This window comes from Panicum virgatum, chromosome 5K (assembly GCF_016808335.1).
Source record: "Panicum virgatum strain AP13 chromosome 5K, P.virgatum_v5, whole genome shotgun sequence".
Classification (NCBI taxonomy): domain Eukaryota; kingdom Viridiplantae; phylum Streptophyta; class Magnoliopsida; order Poales; family Poaceae; genus Panicum; species Panicum virgatum.
Genome location: NC_053140.1, coordinates 54,058,186 through 54,079,717, shown reverse-complemented (window position 1 = coordinate 54,079,717; position 21,532 = coordinate 54,058,186). Strand labels below are relative to the sequence as shown.

General features: G+C 50.1%; 4 protein-coding genes and 1 long non-coding RNA gene across 5 annotated transcripts; 2 read left to right on the top strand and 3 right to left on the bottom strand.

Annotated features, from left to right (window-relative positions):
- The first annotated feature begins 1,261 nt into the window (after positions 1-1,261).
- Positions 1,262-8,704, top strand: LOC120708601. The gene is made up of 2 exons (XR_005689392.1): positions 1,262-1,666; positions 8,198-8,704. It is a non-coding gene; the product is annotated as an uncharacterized LOC120708601 (long non-coding RNA).
- LOC120708599 (oxygen-evolving enhancer protein 1, chloroplastic-like) lies at positions 2,664-4,320 on the bottom strand. Its single transcript, XM_039993953.1, has 2 exons — positions 3,801-4,320; positions 2,664-3,671 (listed from the first exon to the last, which is right to left on the bottom strand). Exons 1-2 carry the CDS (start codon positions 4,038-4,040, stop codon positions 2,913-2,915), a joined length of 999 nt encoding a protein of 332 aa, XP_039849887.1. The 5' UTR covers positions 4,041-4,320; the 3' UTR covers positions 2,664-2,912.
- On the top strand, positions 4,338-7,081 carry LOC120708600. Its single transcript, XM_039993954.1, has 3 exons — positions 4,338-5,797; positions 5,885-6,110; positions 6,257-7,081. Exons 2-3 carry the CDS (start codon positions 6,072-6,074, stop codon positions 6,806-6,808), a joined length of 591 nt encoding a protein of 196 aa, XP_039849888.1. The 5' UTR covers positions 4,338-5,797; positions 5,885-6,071; the 3' UTR covers positions 6,809-7,081.
- Positions 8,705-13,203: 4,499 nt separating the features above from the next.
- Positions 13,204-14,327, bottom strand: LOC120708598 (zinc finger protein ZAT12-like). The gene has a single exon (XM_039993951.1). The coding sequence runs from the start codon at positions 14,026-14,028 to the stop codon at positions 13,456-13,458; it is 573 nt and encodes a 190-aa protein (XP_039849885.1). The 5' UTR covers positions 14,029-14,327; the 3' UTR covers positions 13,204-13,455.
- Positions 14,328-17,570: 3,243 nt separating this feature from the next.
- LOC120708597 lies at positions 17,571-21,322 on the bottom strand. The gene is made up of 4 exons (XM_039993950.1): positions 21,068-21,322; positions 19,236-19,380; positions 18,821-19,147; positions 17,571-18,453 (listed from the first exon to the last, which is right to left on the bottom strand). Exons 2-4 carry the CDS (start codon positions 19,377-19,379, stop codon positions 17,815-17,817), a joined length of 1,110 nt encoding a protein of 369 aa, XP_039849884.1. The 5' UTR covers position 19,380; positions 21,068-21,322; the 3' UTR covers positions 17,571-17,814.
- Between the last annotated feature and the right edge of the window lie 210 nt (positions 21,323-21,532).

The window sequence follows — 21,532 nt, the reverse complement described above, 5'->3', positions numbered from 1 at the left end:
CACCACCGCCTGCACCACCTGCAATGGGTGGATACTGCGGAGAAGGCTCAACGCAGTTTGCTACGTGGTGGTACGGCTACTAGGACTATCCTAGTGCTAGTGACATGCTGCATCATTGTGTTTATTCTGTTTTTTTTTAAATTACCTAAGGCATGTTAGGTTAGTCTGGAATCTGTTTACCGTAGTTTGCAACGGGTTCTGACATGCCACTGCATGTGTGATGTGTGTTTCATTATCGTTGTATTATGATGTAAAATTTGGTGGTTCACATTATTACTTCTCGTCACCCCTCTCTTTTTTTCTGAATTTTTAGTCTCAAATGACAAAGGGAATGGCGGCGAATGGTGGCCAGGGTTTAAGCAATAACGGAAGCAGCAATTAGTGGATTCATGTTGAGTTCCTCGTGTCAAAAAAAATGGTTAAGGATAAAATCAACCAAGAAATTATTACTTCGAACTTCTAAGCTCTATTGGTAGAAGTAACTAATAAGTACAAATAAATGATAATCGAAATCGTCCGAATTGCTTCGAGATCTCGTTTTTAGTTTCTAATCATTATAGGTTTGTGAAATCTGCATCTACCAGACATCCGCGTTGACAAAAAAGTTTATAGTTCGAAATCACATGTAAAGTAGTTTATCTAGTGTCATCCTTTAGAGGCCGCATCGCCCACCAAAATTGACATCCGACACCTTCCGTAAATTTCATGATAATTCGAACTCGATTTCCAAATCCTTCTGCAAATATATCACAATAAATCTTCGGACGCTGGAGGAATTTTATGAAATTCAATAGGCTTTGTTGGCTAGGCAAACACAGGACCCTGTCGCCCCCCCAACGGGCGACAGGGGCCTGTCGCCCCTGGGGTGGGCGACAGGGGCCTGTCGCCCGTTGGGGGGGCGACAGGCCCCCCTCTTTTTTTTTTCTCCAGGGACTTCGTTGCAAATTTGAAGAAAAAAAATTACATTTGAGCCCTGTCGCCCCCATAGGGCGACCGGGGTATATTTTTGAAATTTTCCAAAACCGACATATATTTTTGAAATTTTATTTTTTTTAAATATAAAAAAGAAAAAACCGCCTACTTCATCTTACCATCTGTCTGGCTACGCATCAGCAGGGGCGGACCTGCGACCCAGGACACCCGGGCCGTGGCCCTAGTCATGGGCCAGAAAAAACCCCACTAGCATCTTGAATTTAAGGCCCAAAATTTAAGGCCCAAATGAGGAGCAAGTGGCCCATTAGGGCGAATTGCAAGCCAATCTCAGGAACCCAGGCCCCAGCAGCTGAGGCGAGCGACAGCCAGAGCAGCGACTCGCCGACTCGCGCATCTACAGGACTTCAGCGACTCACGGCGGCGGCCCGGCGGCGCACTAGCGGCCGGCGGCGGCGGTGCGGCGGATTCGCGACTGCGCGCGCGGCGCGCGCCCTCAGTGCCACTGTGTGAGGGCCGACCGGCCGAGTGGGCGAGCCGGTGAGGGGGCCAGCCGGGCAGGGCGTCAGGCTGCTGGCGGTCGGCGCATCTGCTTGTGGCGGCCTGCCGCCCAGGCCGCCGCCGCCGCGGTGCCGCGGACTGCGCAGGCGCGCAAGGCACCACCAGCCATGGAGCTCTCACCGACTCGCTGCTCGCCCTTTGTCCGCCTGCCATCATCACCCATCAGTGCCATCAGGTGCCATTTCTGATTCCTAATTTTTTAGGTGTTTATCTTCAGTTCTTCATCCTAAGCCAAACATAGGTCAGGTGGTACATTTGCACCTTCATCACACATAAAGCTTCAATCATACGATGGCCTAAGCCAAACATAGAACGGCGCCATGTGTCTAGGTGTTCCTGATAAGGAAATGCAAGATGTGACCGTGAATGCACCAAATCATGACTAGGTATTTATTTTGTATGTTCCCTTTTGTTTTTGACTTATGTATTGCACTATTATAGAAATTTCTCAATTTAGAACATTTACTGTAGACTTGCTATTACTTTATAATTTGTTAGCATGTCATATATACAGTATTTTTAGCCGCCGATTTTTTACCGCTAAATTTTAGCCCTAGTCTGACCAAAAGCTGGGTCCGCCACTGCGCATCAGCATCGGTCCCCATGGTCAGCTCTCTCCTCCCTGCTCTCCATCGTCCTGAAACCTGGTCCATTTCGTCTCACAACAGTCTCTTTCCTGACTACGAGATTGGGGTGGTGGTACTAGTGGGCACAGCTTGAGAGCTTGCAACAGTGGCAAGCTTGGGGAAGCTATGGAGCATTGAGCGACAAGCGTCACCGGTGCTCGATGGACGCAGCGATGTGGTGCTGTGGGTCTCTTCGGGAACCGGTGGTTTAAGAGGCTTCCGATGAGTTCCCAACAAGTGGGCCGGAACAGACTCTCTGAAAGTCCCAAAAAGAACGGGGACGGCCCAACTTTTAATTGAAATAAGAAGGCTATTAAGTGGGCCTAATCTCATGAAAATTATGACCAAACATTCTTCCCGTGTACTAGTGTTTCTGCCCCTCAAACAAAAAATGTTAAAACGCAATGGTGTTCTTCCTTGCAGCCCCTTTTTGTCTCTTACAGTGTGTTTGGTTATGCTTTTGAAACTGCTTTTGCTTTTCAAAAAGCCAAAAGCCAACTAAACACACTAAAATTATTGCTGTAAGATGAAAAGAGACACTGCATGACAAGGATATGTGTGCAGGACTGCAAATTAGGCACATATACACACATACTAGGCAGCCGTCCTCTCTCCTCTTGTCCAAATGCAAAGCAAGCATTACATGGGAGTTCATGAGAACACGAGAAAGAAGAAACGCATGCTAAAATTAAAAATCAAACAGCCAATATTTGCATTAATAGGTACAGAATGCCGCCTCCTTTGCTCTCAAAAGTTCTCCATCGTACACCTGCCCATGGATCACGGTCGCGTCGTCTAAGATTCGAGCTGCGCGTACCAGATCCCCTGGATCTTCACATCCTTGGGCGCCTTGGCCCCGAGATCGGTGTCCGACGGCTGCACGCTCTCGAAGACGCCGATGACCTCGCCGGTCTCCGGATTGCTCTTGGTCACGCTCAATGTGATGTTGCCCGTCGACGATGCGGCGTTCTTGATGTTCTCCTTCACGAGCTCCTCCTCGTCTCCTCTGCCTCCGGCGGGGAGCGCCACGGCGTTGTCGTATCCGGTGGAGCCACCACGGCCCTTGGGGTCGAGGAAGGAGGAGCCACGGTAGCTCGGCACGAGGAAGGGCCCGCCGAAGCTCTCGGGCTTGCCGGTGGCGACGAGCTGCTTGACGGTGAAGAGGAAGGGCACGCGCTCGCCTCCCGGGAGCTGCACGGTGACGGCGGCGTAGTCGATGCCGTCCTTCTCCTCGAACTTGAGGGTGCCGTCGGAGCCGACCTCGAGCGGGCCCTCGATCTCGTCGAGGGTGTAGGTGAGGCGGGTCATGAGCTTGGTCTTCTGGAACTCGGGCGGCGCGTTCTTGGCGATGCCCTCGGCCTTGACGGTGAAGGACGTCGGCTCCAGGCAGAACTTCTTCATCTGGTACTTGCCGGGCTTGAACGGGAAGGACTCGACGCCGCCGTCGATGGTCGGGCACTGGTTCGCCGTGCCGGTCCCCTTCACCTCCATGTACGTCTTGCTCTGGATCTCGTCGTAGGTCAGCCTCCTGGGCGTGCCCTCCGCGCTCGCGCCCTGCAGCCACGTACGCACACGTCATCAATTATTCATCTCTCGACCTGTAGCGGCCAGCGCCCAGCGGCAGCTGCGCCTGCTACCACATAGCAAATCGGAATCAGGCCGGCGCGCTGGCAGCTTGCTTACCGAGACAAGGAGCGCCGAGGTGGCGAGCGCGAAGCCGGCGAGCTTGGCGGCGTCGACGCACTTGCTCGCGACCTCCCTGATGTCGGACTGCAGAGAGCACGTGATCCTGGCCGCGCCGGTGTCGACGCCGAACGCCCTGGCGACGTGGGACGGCTGGCGGGACAGCAGCGAGGCGGAGGCGCGGCCGCCGATCTTGGCCGGCTGCATCAGGGTGGCCGCTGCTTGGAGTGACGCTGCCATTGCCGTCGCTGCGCCTGAGCTCTCCTCGGACCTCGCCTCTGGTGCGTGTGTGTCGTGAAGTCCGCCGTGAAGGGCGGGCGAGCGTTATCTATGCGCAGCTAAGAGGAGCGGATAAGGCGTGGCCTCCGATTGGTGCCTTGGGGCTGTGGCGATGCCGCGACGTGGACGCGGAGCGATAAGGTGTGGCCTCCCATTGGTGGCTAGGGGCTATGGTGATGCCGACGTGGACGCACACGTGGCATGTTTTGCGGCGGGGACTGGCAGAGCAAGCATCTCTGTCTATAGGGGCGTGTTTGATATGGCCCAAAAGGGGGAGGCCGAGCCCGTGGCGTGCAGAGCGGGTGTTTGATTTACTTGGCCCGGATTGGGAGCCTGGCCTGCGGCGTGCAAAATTCCTTCTCTCTCCTGGCTCTGGCCATACGCTCTAGGTTTTCGTTTCTCCTCGGCCATGCTCTTGCGGCGCTCGCGCTGGCGATTCGCGGCGGCTGCGCGCGGCTCTGGCGGGCTCGCGCGGGAAGAGGGAAACTTCCGCGCGCTCCCTTCCCCGCCGAAATCCATGGCCTATATGAACCCCCCTTCTCCCTCTCTCTGCTCTTCTCCTCCTCTCCACACTCCACTCCCGTTGAGGTACTGTCGTCGAGGTGAGCTCCATTGCCGGCGCGTCGGTTGCGTTCCGCGGGGTTCGTCTCCGTTCTCCCGGTGTGGATCTGCGTCCAGGCGGCGCGGCTCCCTCTGTTGGCGGGCTCCGGCGAGGCGGGCTTCTTCCTTCTTCTTCTTCTCCGGCGAGGCGGTGTTTCTGTTCGTGGATCTTGCGTCTCTTGTGCTTCGTCGTCCAGATCTGCTCCTTCCTCCCCACCACCTTCCGATTTGAGCAGCATCTGCACCCCTCCGACTCACCCGAGGTGAAATCGGTTTTTCCCCCAATCTTCTCGGTCTACTTTTAATGTTTGCCTCGGATCTCTATATTTTTTGTTGATGTTTACTATACTCATGGTCAATCCTGCCTATTGTCGTCCATGGTTACTTGTTCTTACTGTTGGTACTTCGTTGATTTGTTTCATAGTGTTACTATTCTTGTCGATGTTCATGTTTTGTTGGTACTGGGAGATGAATGGTCGATGATGAATAGCTTATGTGGCACAGGGAGGCATTTTTTATGCGGGCCGTGCCTTTTTGTGAATGCTTCCACTACCATGCAGAGGCCAGCCAGGGTCTACCTAAATTACTTATACATTTGTGAATGAATGTAGATGGATGCAAATGCACAACATGCTTTGATGGCTAGGCAAGCAGCTGGGATGGTTGTTGTGATGGTGACCTTTGTAGTAAATAGGCTTAGAAGGATTAGTGGAGAAGAGGTAATCCCTTATGGCCCTAGGACTCATGCTGAGAGGCATAGGCAGAGCACACTGCAATTGATGTACAATTACAACGATGTTGAATGCGTTGCAATGCTGCGCATGAGAAGAGTCCCTTTTTTTTCTTTATGTAACCTGCTCAGAAATAGAGGCCTTGTACCTGAGACAGTAGGGTGTCCTGTGGAAGAGCAGGTGGCAATGTTTTTGCATGTGGTTGGTCACAACCAGAGATTTAGGGTAGTGCACCAATCTTTTAGGAGGTCCATTGAGACGGTGGGTAGAGTGTTTCACCAAGTGTTGTATGCAATTGGTGAGTTAAGGGCTGACATGATGAAGCCTCCTTCCACTGCCACACATCCAAAGATTTTGGGGAGCCACAGATGGTTTCCTTTTTTGAAGGTAATTGTTCATTAGATGCACATCTCATTTGGTTGGCGACACTTGGTACACTTGTTGCTTAAATGCACTTCGCCAATTTTTTTGTAGAATTGCATTGGTGCCATTGATGGCACACATGTGTTGGCAAGGGTGCCTAGACACATGCAACAAGCTTTCAGGGGTAGACACAAGCATCCAATACAAAATGTGATGGCTGCAGTGAGCTTTGACCTAAAGTTTACATATGTTCTTGCTGGCTGGGAGGGCTCAGCCCATGATGCACTAATCCTGGCTGATGCCATTGAGAGAAATGATGGCTTCACTGTCCCTGCAGGTAACTGCATTAGTTAGAGATTTACTTATGCCCACTGCAACCTAGTACACATGTTGACACTGCTTCTACACACATTGTAGGTCATTTTTACCTGGTCTCTCTTCTTAACTGTCTTGTATCTTCTTCACTTTGTGGACTCACTACAGGACCACCCGAAGGATGCTGAATACCTCAACACCCCCATCAGGTTCTACAAAGAGATGGAGGCTCTCTTTGGTAGCACTTTGGCAACTGGTAGGTTTGCCTTAGGGTCCAATGAACCATTGGGGGTGAACAATGCAGACAGTGTGGCTGCTAAGCTTGAGGGGCAGGACTTCTCTTGTGGTACTTCTGAGTTTGGGGAGGGCAGCAAGGCCACAGCACCTGTGTTTGGGGAGGGCAGCAAGGACAACATTGTAGGGGCTAAGAGGAAGAGGGCCAACTTTAGTGAGGAAGATATGCTTATGATGACCAACATGACAGATGCTGTCAACAATGTTGCCAATGCTATGCTGAAAACAGGTGCTGCACATGTCGATCCAGACCTCTACCTTGCTGTCATGGAGATGGAGATGTCTGACTTCTCCACTGAGGCCTTGATTGTTGCCTACACCCATCTCCTTGAGAACAAGGCTGTTGCAACTGGTTTTGTCAACATGTCCACCCCCCATAGGGCCATATGGCTGAGGACCTACCTGGCCAAGCACTACTATTTGTAGTTCTGTCCATGTTGTGCAGACAGCACTTAGAGGGAGTTGACTGTTGAGAAGTATAGTTCCTCCACCTCCCTCCCCCACTCTCTTCTCTTTTGGGTTCCATTTTGGCTAGAAACTGTGCATGGTAGATGGCTGACCAGCACCTGTTCTTTTGGGTTTAATTAGCAGGAGGGTGGCTAACTAAGGATAGTGTACTTATATTTCAACTTGTATTCAAATGCAGCCTCTGTTGGTTTGCTGTTGCACTGATATGAAGTTGTATGCTATTACGATCCATTCCTGTTTCATTACTTCATAATATGTTGCTTTGTATTTGGCCTATGATGCATTGTACACTAATCTGAGGTGCATTTGCTTGTTTTCCATATCAATAAGGTGGCTTTGCTTCTTCTTGTCTCTTGGAATGAAACTGAGCCTAGTGGTGGCTGTAACCAAGCTGAGTTCATACTCCTGCCAGGCTTTGTTGCATTCCAAAAGCATTTGATGTCTTGTGACTTTTTTTTTCTGAATCTCATGCCACCTTATTATTTTTTGCACCCATGATGATTTATAGATTATGGCAGCAGCTGAGGCCTTGTTTCTCCATTTGATTTGTGTGCTTCTCCTGTTTAATGCCTATGATGATACCAATGCCATGGTGAGGAAAGGTTTACATTTATGGTCTTTAACTTGTGAGGTACTGGGCATATGATGAAACTATTTTTCATGACTGTCATCGAACCGTGAATAACATCCATGCCCAAGTAACTTGTCAGGATCTGGACTTATGAATACTTGGGCGTGTTTGATTGCTGGGCTGGATGTTGGTCACGCTCTCATGGCCTTCATGGCTGTACAGATTGCCTACCTTTCCCTTATGCTCCAAGTTAATAGACTAAATGAAAAGGCAAATTGAATCTGAGGCCGATGATGTTGGTCAACTCTAACTCCAACTCAATGTTGTTATTTTGAAATGGCCGATGATGTTGGGTAATTACTTGAGGCCATTATTTCAGACCTGATCATATGAACTTTGCTATTTTCATGTGTTGCTGTTGAAATATGTTGAGTTGTGAATCTATGGGCCATGCTGAATTGGCTGGAATCAAACACCATCTCGTTTTGGTAGTTGGGGTTGGGCCAGGCTGCTGGCTATGAATCAAACACAGAAAAGTAATAACCTGACCCAAATGCTACATGCAAATCAAACAAGTGCATTTGTGCACCACAGGCCAGGCCGTGGCTGGCCTGGGCTGGCTCGCTGGCCAGGCCTTGCACAGCCCTGATATCAAACACGCCCTAGGTCTTCTCAGCCAACTCTTGGCTCCGGCGTGCCTTCTTCTCGGATCATTTCTGTATATGGAATATTCATATCACACGAACCTGAATTTCTGAATTTTCAACACATTCCAGGTAACAAATCCATCGCATGGCCCTCCCATCCTACAATTGTGTCTGCTGCCAACTTGGAACTGTGAAAACTCTAGTTCTCTTGTTCATAACTCACCCTTTTGCTAGTGCATGTTGGGGGGCCATTTCACTCCAAGTCAGATTTGCTGAACTCTTCTCAGTTCTGGAAGACTTTTGTTTGTGACCTCTTCGGCGCCCCCACCACAATTGGACGACTCTAGAGATGGAGAAGGGAGAAGACAGAGCTGTTGGCTGCACTGGGCGAAGCAAGGGGGAAGCTATAGGAGGGGAGAATTGTGCTAGCTGCAGAGCTGAGAGCTGTCAAGAAAGAATTCAGGCCAAAGACAATGCTGTTGCTGTACTTAGTGAAAGGGTCATGTAATGTAATGTTCATTGACAATGAAATGGATATCTTTGTCATAGCTCTCTGTAAACTCTGTAACTACTTGTTCATGCAAAGCAATAAAGTTCAGGCAACCAAAAGCCTGCCGTAGTTCTATTCAAAAAGAATGGATGTCTTTTGTGCAGACAATCTGATGGAGTTTCACATATCTTCTTCATTCAGAGATGCATGACAAGAGCACAGTACATTGAGGCCCCGTTTAGATCCGACCCCGTAAACCCCGTAAACACAAAAAAAACATCACTTCGAATGTTTCGACACATGCATGAAGTATTAAATGAAGTCTATTTACGAAACTTTTTGCATGGATGTGCTGTGAATCGCGAGACGAATCTAATGAGCCTAAATGAAGTCTATTTACGAAACTTTTTACATGGATGGGCTGTAAATCGCGAGACAAATCTAATGAGCTACTTAAGCCATGATTTGCAACAGTGATGCTACAGTAACCATCCGCTAATTATTGATTAATCATGGATTAATTAGCATCATTAGATTCGTCTCGCAATTTACAACCCATCTGTGTAAAAAGTTTTATAAATAGACTTTATTTAGTACTTCAAATTAGTAAGATTCCTTTGCAAAATAATTTTGCAACCGAACTAAACACGGCCTGAAGTTCAGCACATTGAAGTGGATGAATCAGGCGCCCTGTTCGGCTGGGAAAGTCTGGCTGGCTGGAGCTACGGCAGAGGCCGGCCAGCCAACCAGCCGGTGCTCTGGAGAGTCTGGACGGGGTGACTGAGAGAGGCCGATCTGGCCGCCGATCGGTTGGCTGGCCATCGGCAACTGTACAAACAACTCAGCCAGCCGCATAATCCGCCAGCCCATCATACCGAACGGGCTGAGGTTCACATTAGTGGTCACGTAAGTTGCATTGAAGTTGAGCAGAGCACACAAGTGCTCCCGACAAGTACCCAAGAAGTCCAGTATCTCTCTCTTTTTTTTTGAGAAAGACCTTTTTTTTATTTTATATTTTTTTTAAAAAAATTCAAAAATATATGGTAATTCCAAGAAATTTCAAAAATGGTCCCCTGTCGCCCAGGCAGAGGGCGACAGACCTTTTTGTAAAAAAAAAATTTACAAACCGGTCCTCGGCCAGCGCGGTGCGGGGGCTCGGCGGCGACCCGGGGGGGTCGCCCCCCCAACGGTCGACAGGGGGGGCCTGTCGCCCCCCCGGCCGACAGGGTCCCCTCCTCAATATAAGCCCCCAACCCCCATTTCCTCCCCATTTGAGCCCAAAAATTTCATCAAAAATTCAGAAAAAAATAGAGGAACTTCCACCAAAAATCCTGAAAAAAAAGAGAGTGGTGAGGAGAAGGGAAGCGGTGAAGCCCTGCCGGATTACGCACTTGTGATCTGCAGGTTATTATATTTGAATCCATTGATATTGTATAGCAATTTAATATAATTAGTGCTATAGTAGAACAATTTAAGTACGAGTTCGAGGATAGAATTAATTTTTGGATAGTGAAATATAGAATTGTAAATTTATAATGACAGTACCTTATTGATATTACAGCATAAGTCAATGGCTGCCTCCAATTCTGAAGGATTTTCATGGACCGAAGAAAAATCTAGTATAATACTTAATATCATGACACATCTTTTAATCAGTAAGAAGTTGAATCCATTAGCGGATGGTACGATAGAGATGGTGTCGGGTACCACGATTAGGGACACCCTAATCGGGGTACTAAAATCACTCTTAAAAACGCAAACACGTGTTAAGGCAACTGGGCCTACGAAGGCCCACGGCCTTCTTCCAATGTGGAAGAAAGGAAAGGACTCAAAGGAGCCCAGCATGCGGCCCATTTGCACCCCTCTCGGGCCCGCGGGACGATCTCCGCCTCGCTTGAGGGCTCCCATCGGGACCCTCGACTGCGCCCTGCATCACCGCCTCGCTCGAGGGTAGCGAATCTACCCTCGAGCGGGCAGATCATCTCCGCCTCGCTCGAGGGCAGCGAACCTGCCTCGAGCAGGTAACTCATCTCCGCCTCGCTCGAGGCCACCCCTCGGCATAAGGGACAAACGGCCCCGCCGCTCAACCGCCCGCCGTACGGAGGCATTAAATGCCAACCACTCCTCCACAGTGCTCAAGACAGACGGCGTCAGGCCGCCATTCCCCACAGTGGCTGTGACTGGAGTCCTATCCGCCAACTCCGGTCACTGCTCCGCCATCCCAGACGCTGTGGCAGCACTGTGAGACCTGCGACGCGGGACGAGACGCGCTCGGTACTGCTCCCATACTATTCTGCCAACTCCGGCCGTCCAGACTCCACCTCATCACACGCATGGACCCGGACCCACCTCCTACTTGGGAAGGGGTCCGGCGACGCCACGTGCCCCTCCAGGAGGGACGCTTAGCACACGCAGCCGGGGTCCCGGACCTGCCCCCTCGAGAGGTCCGGGGCCTCCACGCAACCCTCGGACCTCCATTAGTGCGTGCACCGGCACTTTATCAAGGGGGGTCCGGGACCGCCGCGTGCCCCGCCATCGCTGGAGCACGCAGGACCCTGGCCTGCAGGGCCCACGGATCGCCACATCCGGAGGACTGAACATTCTACAGTGACGACCACGCCGCCTGCTGGGGTCGACAGGACGCCGGCGCGATCTCCGCGAGGTCAAGGACGATGGCCAGGACAACCGCCACACCCGACGCCATACCCCACAGTGTACTTCCCACAGTACTCGATTATTGTATCCCCGCAACTCGGGGAGAAACGACAACCTCCGCGATCCCCTGTGCATTTACCCGTCCCTTCTTGTGTCTATAAAAGGAGAAGGCGGGCATCCCTTAAGGGGGTCGGTCGGCTCACTAGGCATTACACTGCACACAGAGCACACACGCTCGCTTCTAGCTCCAACATTGCAACCCGCTACGCGCAACTCCTTTTCTAGCAGAGACTTGGGAGCCTCCCTCCCTCTCTTGCCACACTTGTACCCCCTACTACAAGCACTCCGGGTGCAAGATAATACAGTGTCCTCGCACACCCCTTTGCTGGACGTACGACCCCGTGGCCGGAACCAGGATAAACCCGTGCGTTACTGTGTTGCCTCTTGCATCAACATCTAGGACGAGAAAACACACAACATTTACTAGTTGGGATCTGGACCCCCGGGTCAGGGCACCGACAGATGGTGTTGTCCAAAATAGTAGAATTTAAAGATTTCACAATGTTTCGAGGTATTACAATGTAAGATGTAAAGGGACACATGCTAGAACGTCGAAATATATACATGAGAGTATGTGAACTAGCGAATCATCCTAATATCATTGGATCCTTACGAAGTTCTTGTAAAATATGGATGTGGCCAGAGGTGTATGAGATGCACATTAAGGTAACTCTCATTCAGTTCTAATTTCGTCCATCATTTGGAATCTATATTTATAAAATAGTAAAATTATTGTTTAATTATATGCTATGTTTACCCCGAGGACACGGAGTTGATCAACAAATCGATACCAAATTTCCATAAATTGGTATGTATCTTCGGTGGACTTATGCCGCAAACTAGGCGAAGGAGGTGGAGAAGATCTTCGAGTGATAGTACTTGGCCTCCACAAGAATAGATGACCGGAGGTTCGTCAAATCATGCTGCAGCACCTCAAGCACCAAGTTGTGTTAACTGGGATGACGAACTGGATGACTTCATGCCCCCCAAATCATGGCCTCTAACACATGATGTTCCTCCCCCTGTACATGAATCTAGATCCAGAAAAGAGAGAAAGGGAAAGTGAAGAGATTCGTCAAGTCATGCTGCAGCACCTCAAGCACAAACTTGTGTTAACTGGGATGACGACATGGATGACTTTATACCCCCCAAACCATGGCCTCCAACACATGATGTTCCTCCCCCTGTACGTGAACCTAGATCCAGAAAAGAGAGAAAGAGAAAGGCAAGAGGTTCGTCGAGCCATACTATTCCACCTGTAGCACCACCATCTATCAACTGGGATGACGACATAGATGATTTCATGCCATGATCTATAACATATGATGTTCATCGGTTTAAGATGTATTCGCATCATGCGGGTTGGTTTTTTTTCTAGATTTTTGGTGGAATTTTTGGGCTCAAATGAGGAGGGAATAGGGGTGGAGGGCTTATATAGAGGGGGGGACCCTGTGGCCCGAGGGCCCCCCTGTCGCTCGTTGGGGGTGTCCCCCCCCCGCCGCCGAGCCCCTGCGCCGTACTGACCGAGGACCGGTTTGTAATTTTTTTCTTTCAAAAAAGGCCTGGCGCCCCCTCCCTGGGCGACAGGGGCCCATTTTTGAAATTTCGCGACAGGAGCCTATTTTTGAAATTTTTTGGAACGGCCATATATTTTTGAAATTTTATTTTTTTTTTAAATATAAAAATGAAAAAAAAGCCAGTATGTATCAAGAGTGGGCCGGCCCGGAACAGATTGGACTTTACAGAACGTGAACGGCCCAATTTTTTGCAGGTGATTACCCAATTATAAATTCAACAAAGAACATCAGGTCTTGCTTTCCGTGTGCTTGTTTTCCCCGGAATGTTTTGGTTTTCCGTGAGGAAATTTTCATCATTTTCTAGGAACTGCATGAGAGATACTATTCGGAAACAACAATTTCTATTGAACCAACAAGCTGTCAGACAAGAAAGATATTGACAATTTTAATTACAATAAATGAATTACAATCTTTTTTTAGGGCAATAAATGAATTACAATCGATAAATAGATTTACAAAGGAAAACTAACTAATGAAACAGAACCTAAGAAACGAAGCTACAGTTAATGGAGAATTTCATGTCATGTTCAGGCTCCGAAAATTTGGTAACAACCACTCATGTACACCATAGAATCACCATGCACATAGACGCTGTGCACGCCACGCTATACAAGCAGGTTGAGCAGCTGAGGCTCCGAGCTGTGATCGCCGGATCGTTGTTGATCTTGGCCACCGCCGCCGCCGCCGCCGTCCTCCAGCGGCGGGAAGTTGAGGTCCGGCATGGCGTGGTCCGGCTGCGCGGCGCCGTCGTCGTGCGCGGCCTGCGGCGCCTCGCCCCTGTGCCGGCGCATGTGGCCGCCGAGCGCCTGGCCCATGGAGAACTCGAGCCCGCAGACAGCGCACTCGTGCACCCGCGCCCGGTCCCTCTCGGCGGCCCCCGCGCCGCCCGCCGCGTCGCTGAGCATCCGCGCCTGCAGCCGCGTGTGGCTGGTCCGGTGCCCGCCGAGCGCCTGGAACGACGGGAAGCGCTTGCTGCACGTCTTGCACTCGAACACGCCCTCCGCCGCCATGGCCCTCCTGCTCGCGGCCGACGCCGCCGGCGCCCTGCTGTCGCCGCCGCCCGCCGACGCCGCCGCCGACGACTCCGGCGACGACGACAGCGAGAGCAGCGCCACGGCGTGCGCCCGGAGGCCCTCCATCTCCTTGCTCTCCTCCGCTTCGTGCCTCGTGAGCGTCATGGCGATCGTTCCGATCTGATCGACAGACAGACCAAACCGACCTTTATTAATTTCCCACAAGCTTCGTTCTTCTTCTCCTTATCAACGAGCTAACTAAAAAATCCCACCCTCACGCGCACGTACGCGTTGATTGCTATATAAACCGAGGCGGCGCCGTGCGTGCGCGCTGACGAGAGGGAGCGAGGGAGCTTTGTGTGTGTGACTGGACAGGAGGCATGTGTGATGGAAGAGGCGTTCACGTCAGGGCTTGGGTGGTCGAGGTGCGCGTGCGAACTGGCCGCCGCGCGAGCCAGCTAGCCACCTCGACGCGACGATCCGATCGATCGGAGCTTGGAGCCTTGGACACGAAGGAATTGAGCGTGACGCGGTCGCACTCGGGCGTCTCACACTTGGTCACCCCCCGTGGCGCCCCGGATGAGAACGCGCGTTTAGGCTGGCTGGGCACGTAGCGAGAGGTTGCGTTGCGTGCTCTCTCTTTGCCGCGCGTCCAGAAGCTAGCTACTAGCTTTTCATCGGTGGATGGCTCATCTATCTATCCTGGCCGTGGCGGCGTCGCAGGGACCTCGAGTCCTCGATCTTACCTACCGCCAGCGTGAATCGATCGATCGGCTGCCGTCTGGACCCACCGGTTCTTTTGTGCACTTTCCGGTGGCCGCTTCCAGCGAAGTGCAGGATGAAACTGGCAAACTGCAGCGTGTCGTTGCACACGCAAAGGAAAAGGTCACCTTGCGATCTCGTTCAGAGGACACATCACTCTTCGTTCGCGTATGGGTGATCGGTTAGTTAGAGTACTTGTTCATCGCCGACCAGCTTGCTCGTGTCATTGTGTCTACGCAGTACTTTGCTTGCTTGTTATTTGTTTTTTTATTTATAAAAAAGATGTATCTGGCTTGTACATGCACATGTCTTGACTATTTATTCCGTGACTGTACGTGCATATCTTGACGAATCGAAAGTGCGGTGACCATTTCTTCACGGCAGAGGACGGTGCTGTGCGCGGCCAGCTTGGACGGCGGCCGATCGAACCGCCGGCGTTTACCAGAGCACACCCCATAGTTTAGGTTCAGCGCGCGGCGGGCGAGCGGACCACGTCGGCCCCACCGCGGCCGGCCGCGCGAGTCCACACGGCGGCGGCGGACGTAAGGTGTGATGCACGGATGCGCGAAGCATGCGAGCCGGCGAGGCCAAGCAACGGCGGCGGCCGACGAGCCGTCACTTCGCCTGCGCGGCACGGCCGACAGATTTTATTTTATTTTGTTTTAAAAAAAGAACCCGACGCGGAATTATTCCTCTGGGTTTCGTGACGTTTCGCTGGGTCACCGTGCCCGTGCGCTTTTCTTGGGCCGGAAGCGGAGCCCGAACGTGCGAGTTCCCGGAAGCGATTTCTTGGAGTGTTCTATCTCTCGCTCGCTCGCTTGTCCAGGAGGTTGGTCATGGTCAGGATATGACGATATGTTCAGAAAATTAAAGCAGGCACCGGATCTGGAAGAGAGCTTGTCTAGTACTACCTCCGTACCTTAATATTTGACGTTTCAGACAAAACTTTACACTACAAATAAGACCTTGTTTAGATCACAACCCGTAAACACAAAAAAATATCACATCAAATGTTTCGACACATGCATAGAGTACTAAATGAAGTCTATTTGCAAAACTTTTTGCATGAATGTGTAATAAATCGCGAGACGAATCTAATGAGCCTACTTAATCCATGATTTGCAACAGTAATGCTACATTAACCATCCGCTAATTATAAATTAATCATGGATTAATTAACATCATTAGATTCGCCTCGCGATTTACAACCCATTTATGTAAAAAAATTTGTAAATAAATTTCATTTAGTACTACAAATTAGCAAGATTCTATCGTAATTTTTTTTTGCAAAACACCTAAACACGGTCTAAGCTAAAGTTTGATGTCCTAACGTCATTTAAAAAAAATCAGAGGGAGTAGGTAGCTAGCCACTGGGACAAGTCAGCTCGGGCCTTCATCCATCCATCCAGTAGCTTTGATGTGGATGTCCACGTCGCCGCGCCGAGGCGAAGGCTATCTACATCCAGACGCGCCTGACGCAGACGATTGGCCGGCCTGGCGGTACCGGTAGTGACCGTGTCATGGTACACGCCTGGCAAGTGTAGCTGATGGAGTAGTTGGCTTTCCCTCTCTGCACCGCTGCCGTGGCGACAGGAGAGGGGGCGATGGCTAACTAGATCAAGCATACCGTCACATCGAGAAGCAGCAGGTGGTGCAAGTAGAGGGGGGGGATAATTCAGAACGAAAGCAAAAGCCTAACACTTTGACATGCGCGCGGATTTGACCCTGCAACATTTTCAAGGATTCTTTTTACATCTGTTACGTGTTCCAAAAGGCACACAGAGTCACAGAAGGTACTGCATGATGGCGCAGTGGAAACAAAGCACCAGGAGTAGAAATTTCGCCGGGTTTCTGCACATGCGGGCCACGGGTTTAACGGCTCTCGATCATGCATGTGCTGGTTTTGACCGCGGCCAACAGCCCAGTGTGTGATTGCCGACGGGGCCAACGTTCTGCACGGGAGAAATGGAAAAACCCGGTTAGGGATTCAAACGCACTGCTGGTAGCAGGGGAAGAACGTGGATGTGGATCTCTCGTCATTTTCTATTGGCCATGGCTTCATGCTTTCTTTGAACAACGCCGACTTTTTTTGAGAGGATTACACATGTTGACCATCCAGTTTCAGATCATTCAGAATCTTTCCGAGCGAGGAATCCGGATCGTTCAGATGGAACAACGGACTAGTAGGCCTCGAGAAGACGCGTTAACGGCGGGGGGCCATCTATGTGGAGGCCCACAAGCCAGTTCGCGTGCCGGGCCCCTTTGGGACGGACATGGAACTGGTGCTGGTGCTGGTGCTAGCCGAATGCGCTTTGGCGACATCGCATCATCCAATCCAAGTCTCCTGGACAACAAATGACTCAAAGTCTGAAACAGAAAGGTAACCATGTTGCGAGTTGCCAATTGCCATCTGGTGGAGGAGCAGCCAAGCCGGCCAGGAATGTGCAGGACTCGGGACGAAAGAGGGTCGGATCCATCCACTTACAGTCAAGCCGGTGCACGGGAAGAACAAAAACTGCTGGAAATTCATTGATTTTGACCGGAAGAACGTGACTGCGTGAGCCTTCCACGCCGGCACCGGCTCTGCTCCGAGCCGTCCGGTCCAGCTCCAGCACTCCGGCACCACTAGACCTGAGTACCTGATCACTTGAGGAAGTCCCAGATTACAGATAGCAAATTCAGAAGGTCGGCAGAATTGCAGTGCTGGACTGTGAGTGTACCATTCTTTGCATGTTGCTAATGGTATCTCAAGTTTGACGTGAACCAGTTCCAGCAGGCAAATGGAAAGGTAATTACATTTACTTCCCAGTTCCCACACATGTTGAAGCTTATCATTTCAGGGCTGATTCAGCAGCCGAAACGCCACATTTCAAAATTCCAACATTTCAACTGATCAAATGACAGCTGATGACTTGGAACGGCACCCAGACAGCAGACAAGCAGGATGGCACAAAGCTCCGAGAACTCCCAGAACTTTTCTTTGATCATACACAATAATTTTTAAATAGTAATATAGCAGCATCAAATTATAGATGCATGCATGAGCCCAGACCATAACAACACAGCAAACTGTGGCACCATTTATTCCACTTGTCTCGTGACAAGCAAGGCAATTACATGACACTATAAGATAAAGCAGTTCAGACATAATCTCTGCAGGGATTTGCGTGAATTACATGCGCAACACAATCAGAAGCACATGCTAGGGGTTGGCGCAGTTGCACCCCTAGCAGCTGGGCCTGCCATCTTTGTCGCGAGGGGATCCCATGCCTTGCCCTCAGTGTCGCTGCAATTCCCGTTCTTGTTTGGATACATGGCAGCAGATGTAGAATCAACAGCACCCTTTGCGGCCAGATTCCTCAGCCGGATGCGCTCAGCCCTTGACCCGATAGTCTGGCCAATAATGGAGGCCGCTATGGTGAATGCCATTGCAGTCCTGGGCATCACAACAGACTTCCTCAGCATTGCAATGAATGGAACAGCAGCATGGACAGCTGCAAACCACTGAGGAGAGAACTTCTTGGTGTGCTCCCGCCACACCCCAAGAGGGATGTTTGCCGCCATTCCCAGAAGTGCAATGGCTACCATCTTCGAGGGTAGGGGCTGCGGTCGCAGGGATTTCACAAGCGCAGTTCGTGCAAGGGCGGCTCGGACAGCAACCACAGCAGGTGGACACTTCAGCTTCATACCAGCTGGTGGCTGTAAAGCCTTGGCAACAAGGGGCAAAACACCACTCATTGCCCGGTAAGACCGCGCAAGTGGGCACTGGCCATTTTCCAACCATTCATCGCTGAATGCCTCGTGCGATGGTGGGTTGACTCCCTTTTGCTAGAAAAAACAAATGAAAGAGATGCTGGTTAGATACATTAAAGCAAGCAGAATGAGACAGCTCTGGTTTCTGATCAACAACACTAGCCCTTGGATATAGCCATGTAATGAATAGCTAGGAAAAATTCTAACTATGGATGAAATGTAGGGCAAGTGAAATTGCATATTTGAGCCTTGGGTTGATTAGGAAATAGCTATGTAATGAATGGTCAGGAAATGTTCTGACTTTGGACGAAATATTGAATAAGTGATATTACATATTGTGCCTCAGGTTGATATTAGGATGGAAAGAATAAAAAAGTGTAATGTATCATCTGATGCAAATGAAATGCGATGTATAATATAAAAAAGAAGCGTCAGAACCAACTTTCATGGAAGACTGATCTGGGGTCTTGGGCTTCTTGTGGGACTGATCTAGATTGTTGGGTTTCTTGTTCTGCCTTTTGCCCTTGCCGTTGAAAAAGCCAAAACCAAATGGTCCAAATGCTGATAGACTTATTGTGGCTGCTCTAGCAGCCAATGGATTAAATGGCAGAACAGGTTCAGTCTTCACATTAATGCTCTCATTGTGGTTTTCATCAGATACATACGATCTTTCTGAAAGGGGAACTATTCCGTCTCGGCCATGGAAAAGCTTGAATGCTGACTCAAAGCCTGGTCCATCCTCAAAAATTGGACCCTTGCTTCCTCGGGCCTGCACAGTACCATATATTGTCAAGGAACTGACAAACCCATGACATTAATCACTGCTAGTACAAAAGGTCATAGGAAGCAGATCTTACAGCTACTGGCAAAGCAGACGTAAATGAAAAGGTTGTAGCTCCATTGATGTTCCTAAGGAATGGGCATCTCTCAACATCTGGGTGGCCAAAAAGGTTCTGTGATGATGCTGATTCATTGAGAAAGCTGCCGAAAAACATTTCCATCCTGACAAGCGCAAAAATCAGATGAGCATTAGCGACACTAGTATGACGAACATCAAAACTAATATACACATCATTGATACTAAGAGTAGTTGAACGTTAACAGAATCATAATTGAGAGGTGAGCGCCGGGGAAATAACATGCATGATTAAACAAACATTTTGCCACCTGATAACTGAAAGAACTCAGACAACTTCCTGACACACATACAAATGAAACATGTAGGCATGTTAAATGCAAGAAGTGCACAGTAGTTTTACTCTATAGACATCAGAAAAGGAAATGCATAGGCCCTTGTTTTATTATTAAGTGTGATTCTGTAGTCTCTTATAGTTAGTATTATATTTTTTTCGATAACACGAGACATATCAAATATAACCACATGTGCAGTACTGGCCATACACAGCGAGCAATGTCCTAGAAACACTCGTTCAGATGCATGCTAGATGAATGCAAGTAGTCATGCTTAGGTGTACTAAATACGGCATCAATAACTTTTTACTCCTTATATAACTGGATTTAAAGGTTACTGGCTAGAGATGGACAGACAGCACATAAGCCTTTTTATGCATATACAGCAAACTGTTAAGATAGATAGATATCCTATTTAAACATAGCAATGCTATTCTGTAGACATGTTATTGTGGTATGACTTGAACGTAGCAATGCAATTCCGTGTATGCTACTATTATCTGCTGACAAATGCAGCAGCAACATCAAGAGCCCTAGAGTTGTTTGTTACTGTGAAGTGAATACAGGCTGCCATTAACAGAACTAATAAGACTATGGTCCTGGAGTAACAGTTTGTAAAGGCCCTAGAGTTACCATGTAATATGAGATTTGATGTACACTCTAGGCACGATCAGCGCCAATGAGTAACCATAGCTTGATTAGCTATTTTAGTTTGACACGTAAGATGGTCGCTCCTACGACATCGCTACAAGTTTACTTGAGAGTTGAGACCACGCAAAATACATGCTCTCCTGCAAAGGAGAGCGATACAGATTTTGCACTGATATATTTGCTGTATCGTTGTGATACTTCTGCCTGGGTAATAATGCACTCTTCAGTCTTCACCTATCCCATCTAGTTTACCTCCAATCTGTTGACCGACCCTCATCAATTTTGCAGCAAGAGAAGTCTTTTATGACCATTTCCCCCTGGGTCAGCACGGTTATCCTGACAAATCAGGAGCTCGAAGCCTAGAATCCCCAGGCTGAATATGACAACCTCGCACAACAGGCTACCTTTAGCGTCGTGCGAGGGGAACAAGGCATGCCCTTGTCCAACATCGATTGGGCAAATAAGCAATCGCATAGCTAACATCACCCCACATGCTCCCAAGTCCCAACCCGGAGGGAACCAGATCCTACATCTCGCGAACCAGCAATTCCCCCAACGAATTGGCACGAACAATCAACCAGATCTGCCCGTGCGAAACCGAGACGATCGCACCCCGTAAGTGCTCAACACAATTACGACAGTCGCCCCGACCCAATTGCTCCCACATCATATCAACTCGAGCCTACTGTGTCCCCACGGATCACCAATCAAGGAAACCACCCGCCACGAAGACCATCTCCATCGCGGAGAATCGGTAGGGAACAGGTCGAATTCACAGCGACGAGAGGAGCTAGGAAGGCGAGGGGAGATCGAGGAGAAGGGGAGGGGGCGTGTGGAGAGCAGATACCTCGCCGAGTTCTTGGAGAGCCAGAAGTCCGACCTGCTGAGGGAGGCGAATGCGGACCGGGATCACGGGAGGAGAGGGGAACGAAGGGTGGTGCTGTCGTGTGGTCAGCACGGCACGAACGGTGCGGGCGTCGCGCGGCCGGCACAACCCACTCCCCGCAGTCGCACCACGCGAGCGACGTGACGGCGACGCGTCCGCGCCGCCGCCCCCACGCCCCCCCCGTCCCCCCACCTACCGCGAGAGAGTTGCGGTGCCGGGCTGGGCTGGGCTTATCAGCGTCTGTGAAACGGGCCACATGGGCCTGTCCGTCCCGACACCGGCGGTTTTTTTATTTTTTTTATTTTTTTTCGTTTTTTACAAAAATATATGTTCGTGCTCGAAATTTACATGAATATACCCCAGCCGCCCCGCTGCCGGGACCTACAGGGGTTTATTTGAAAAAAGTCGATAAAAAATTACACCGAG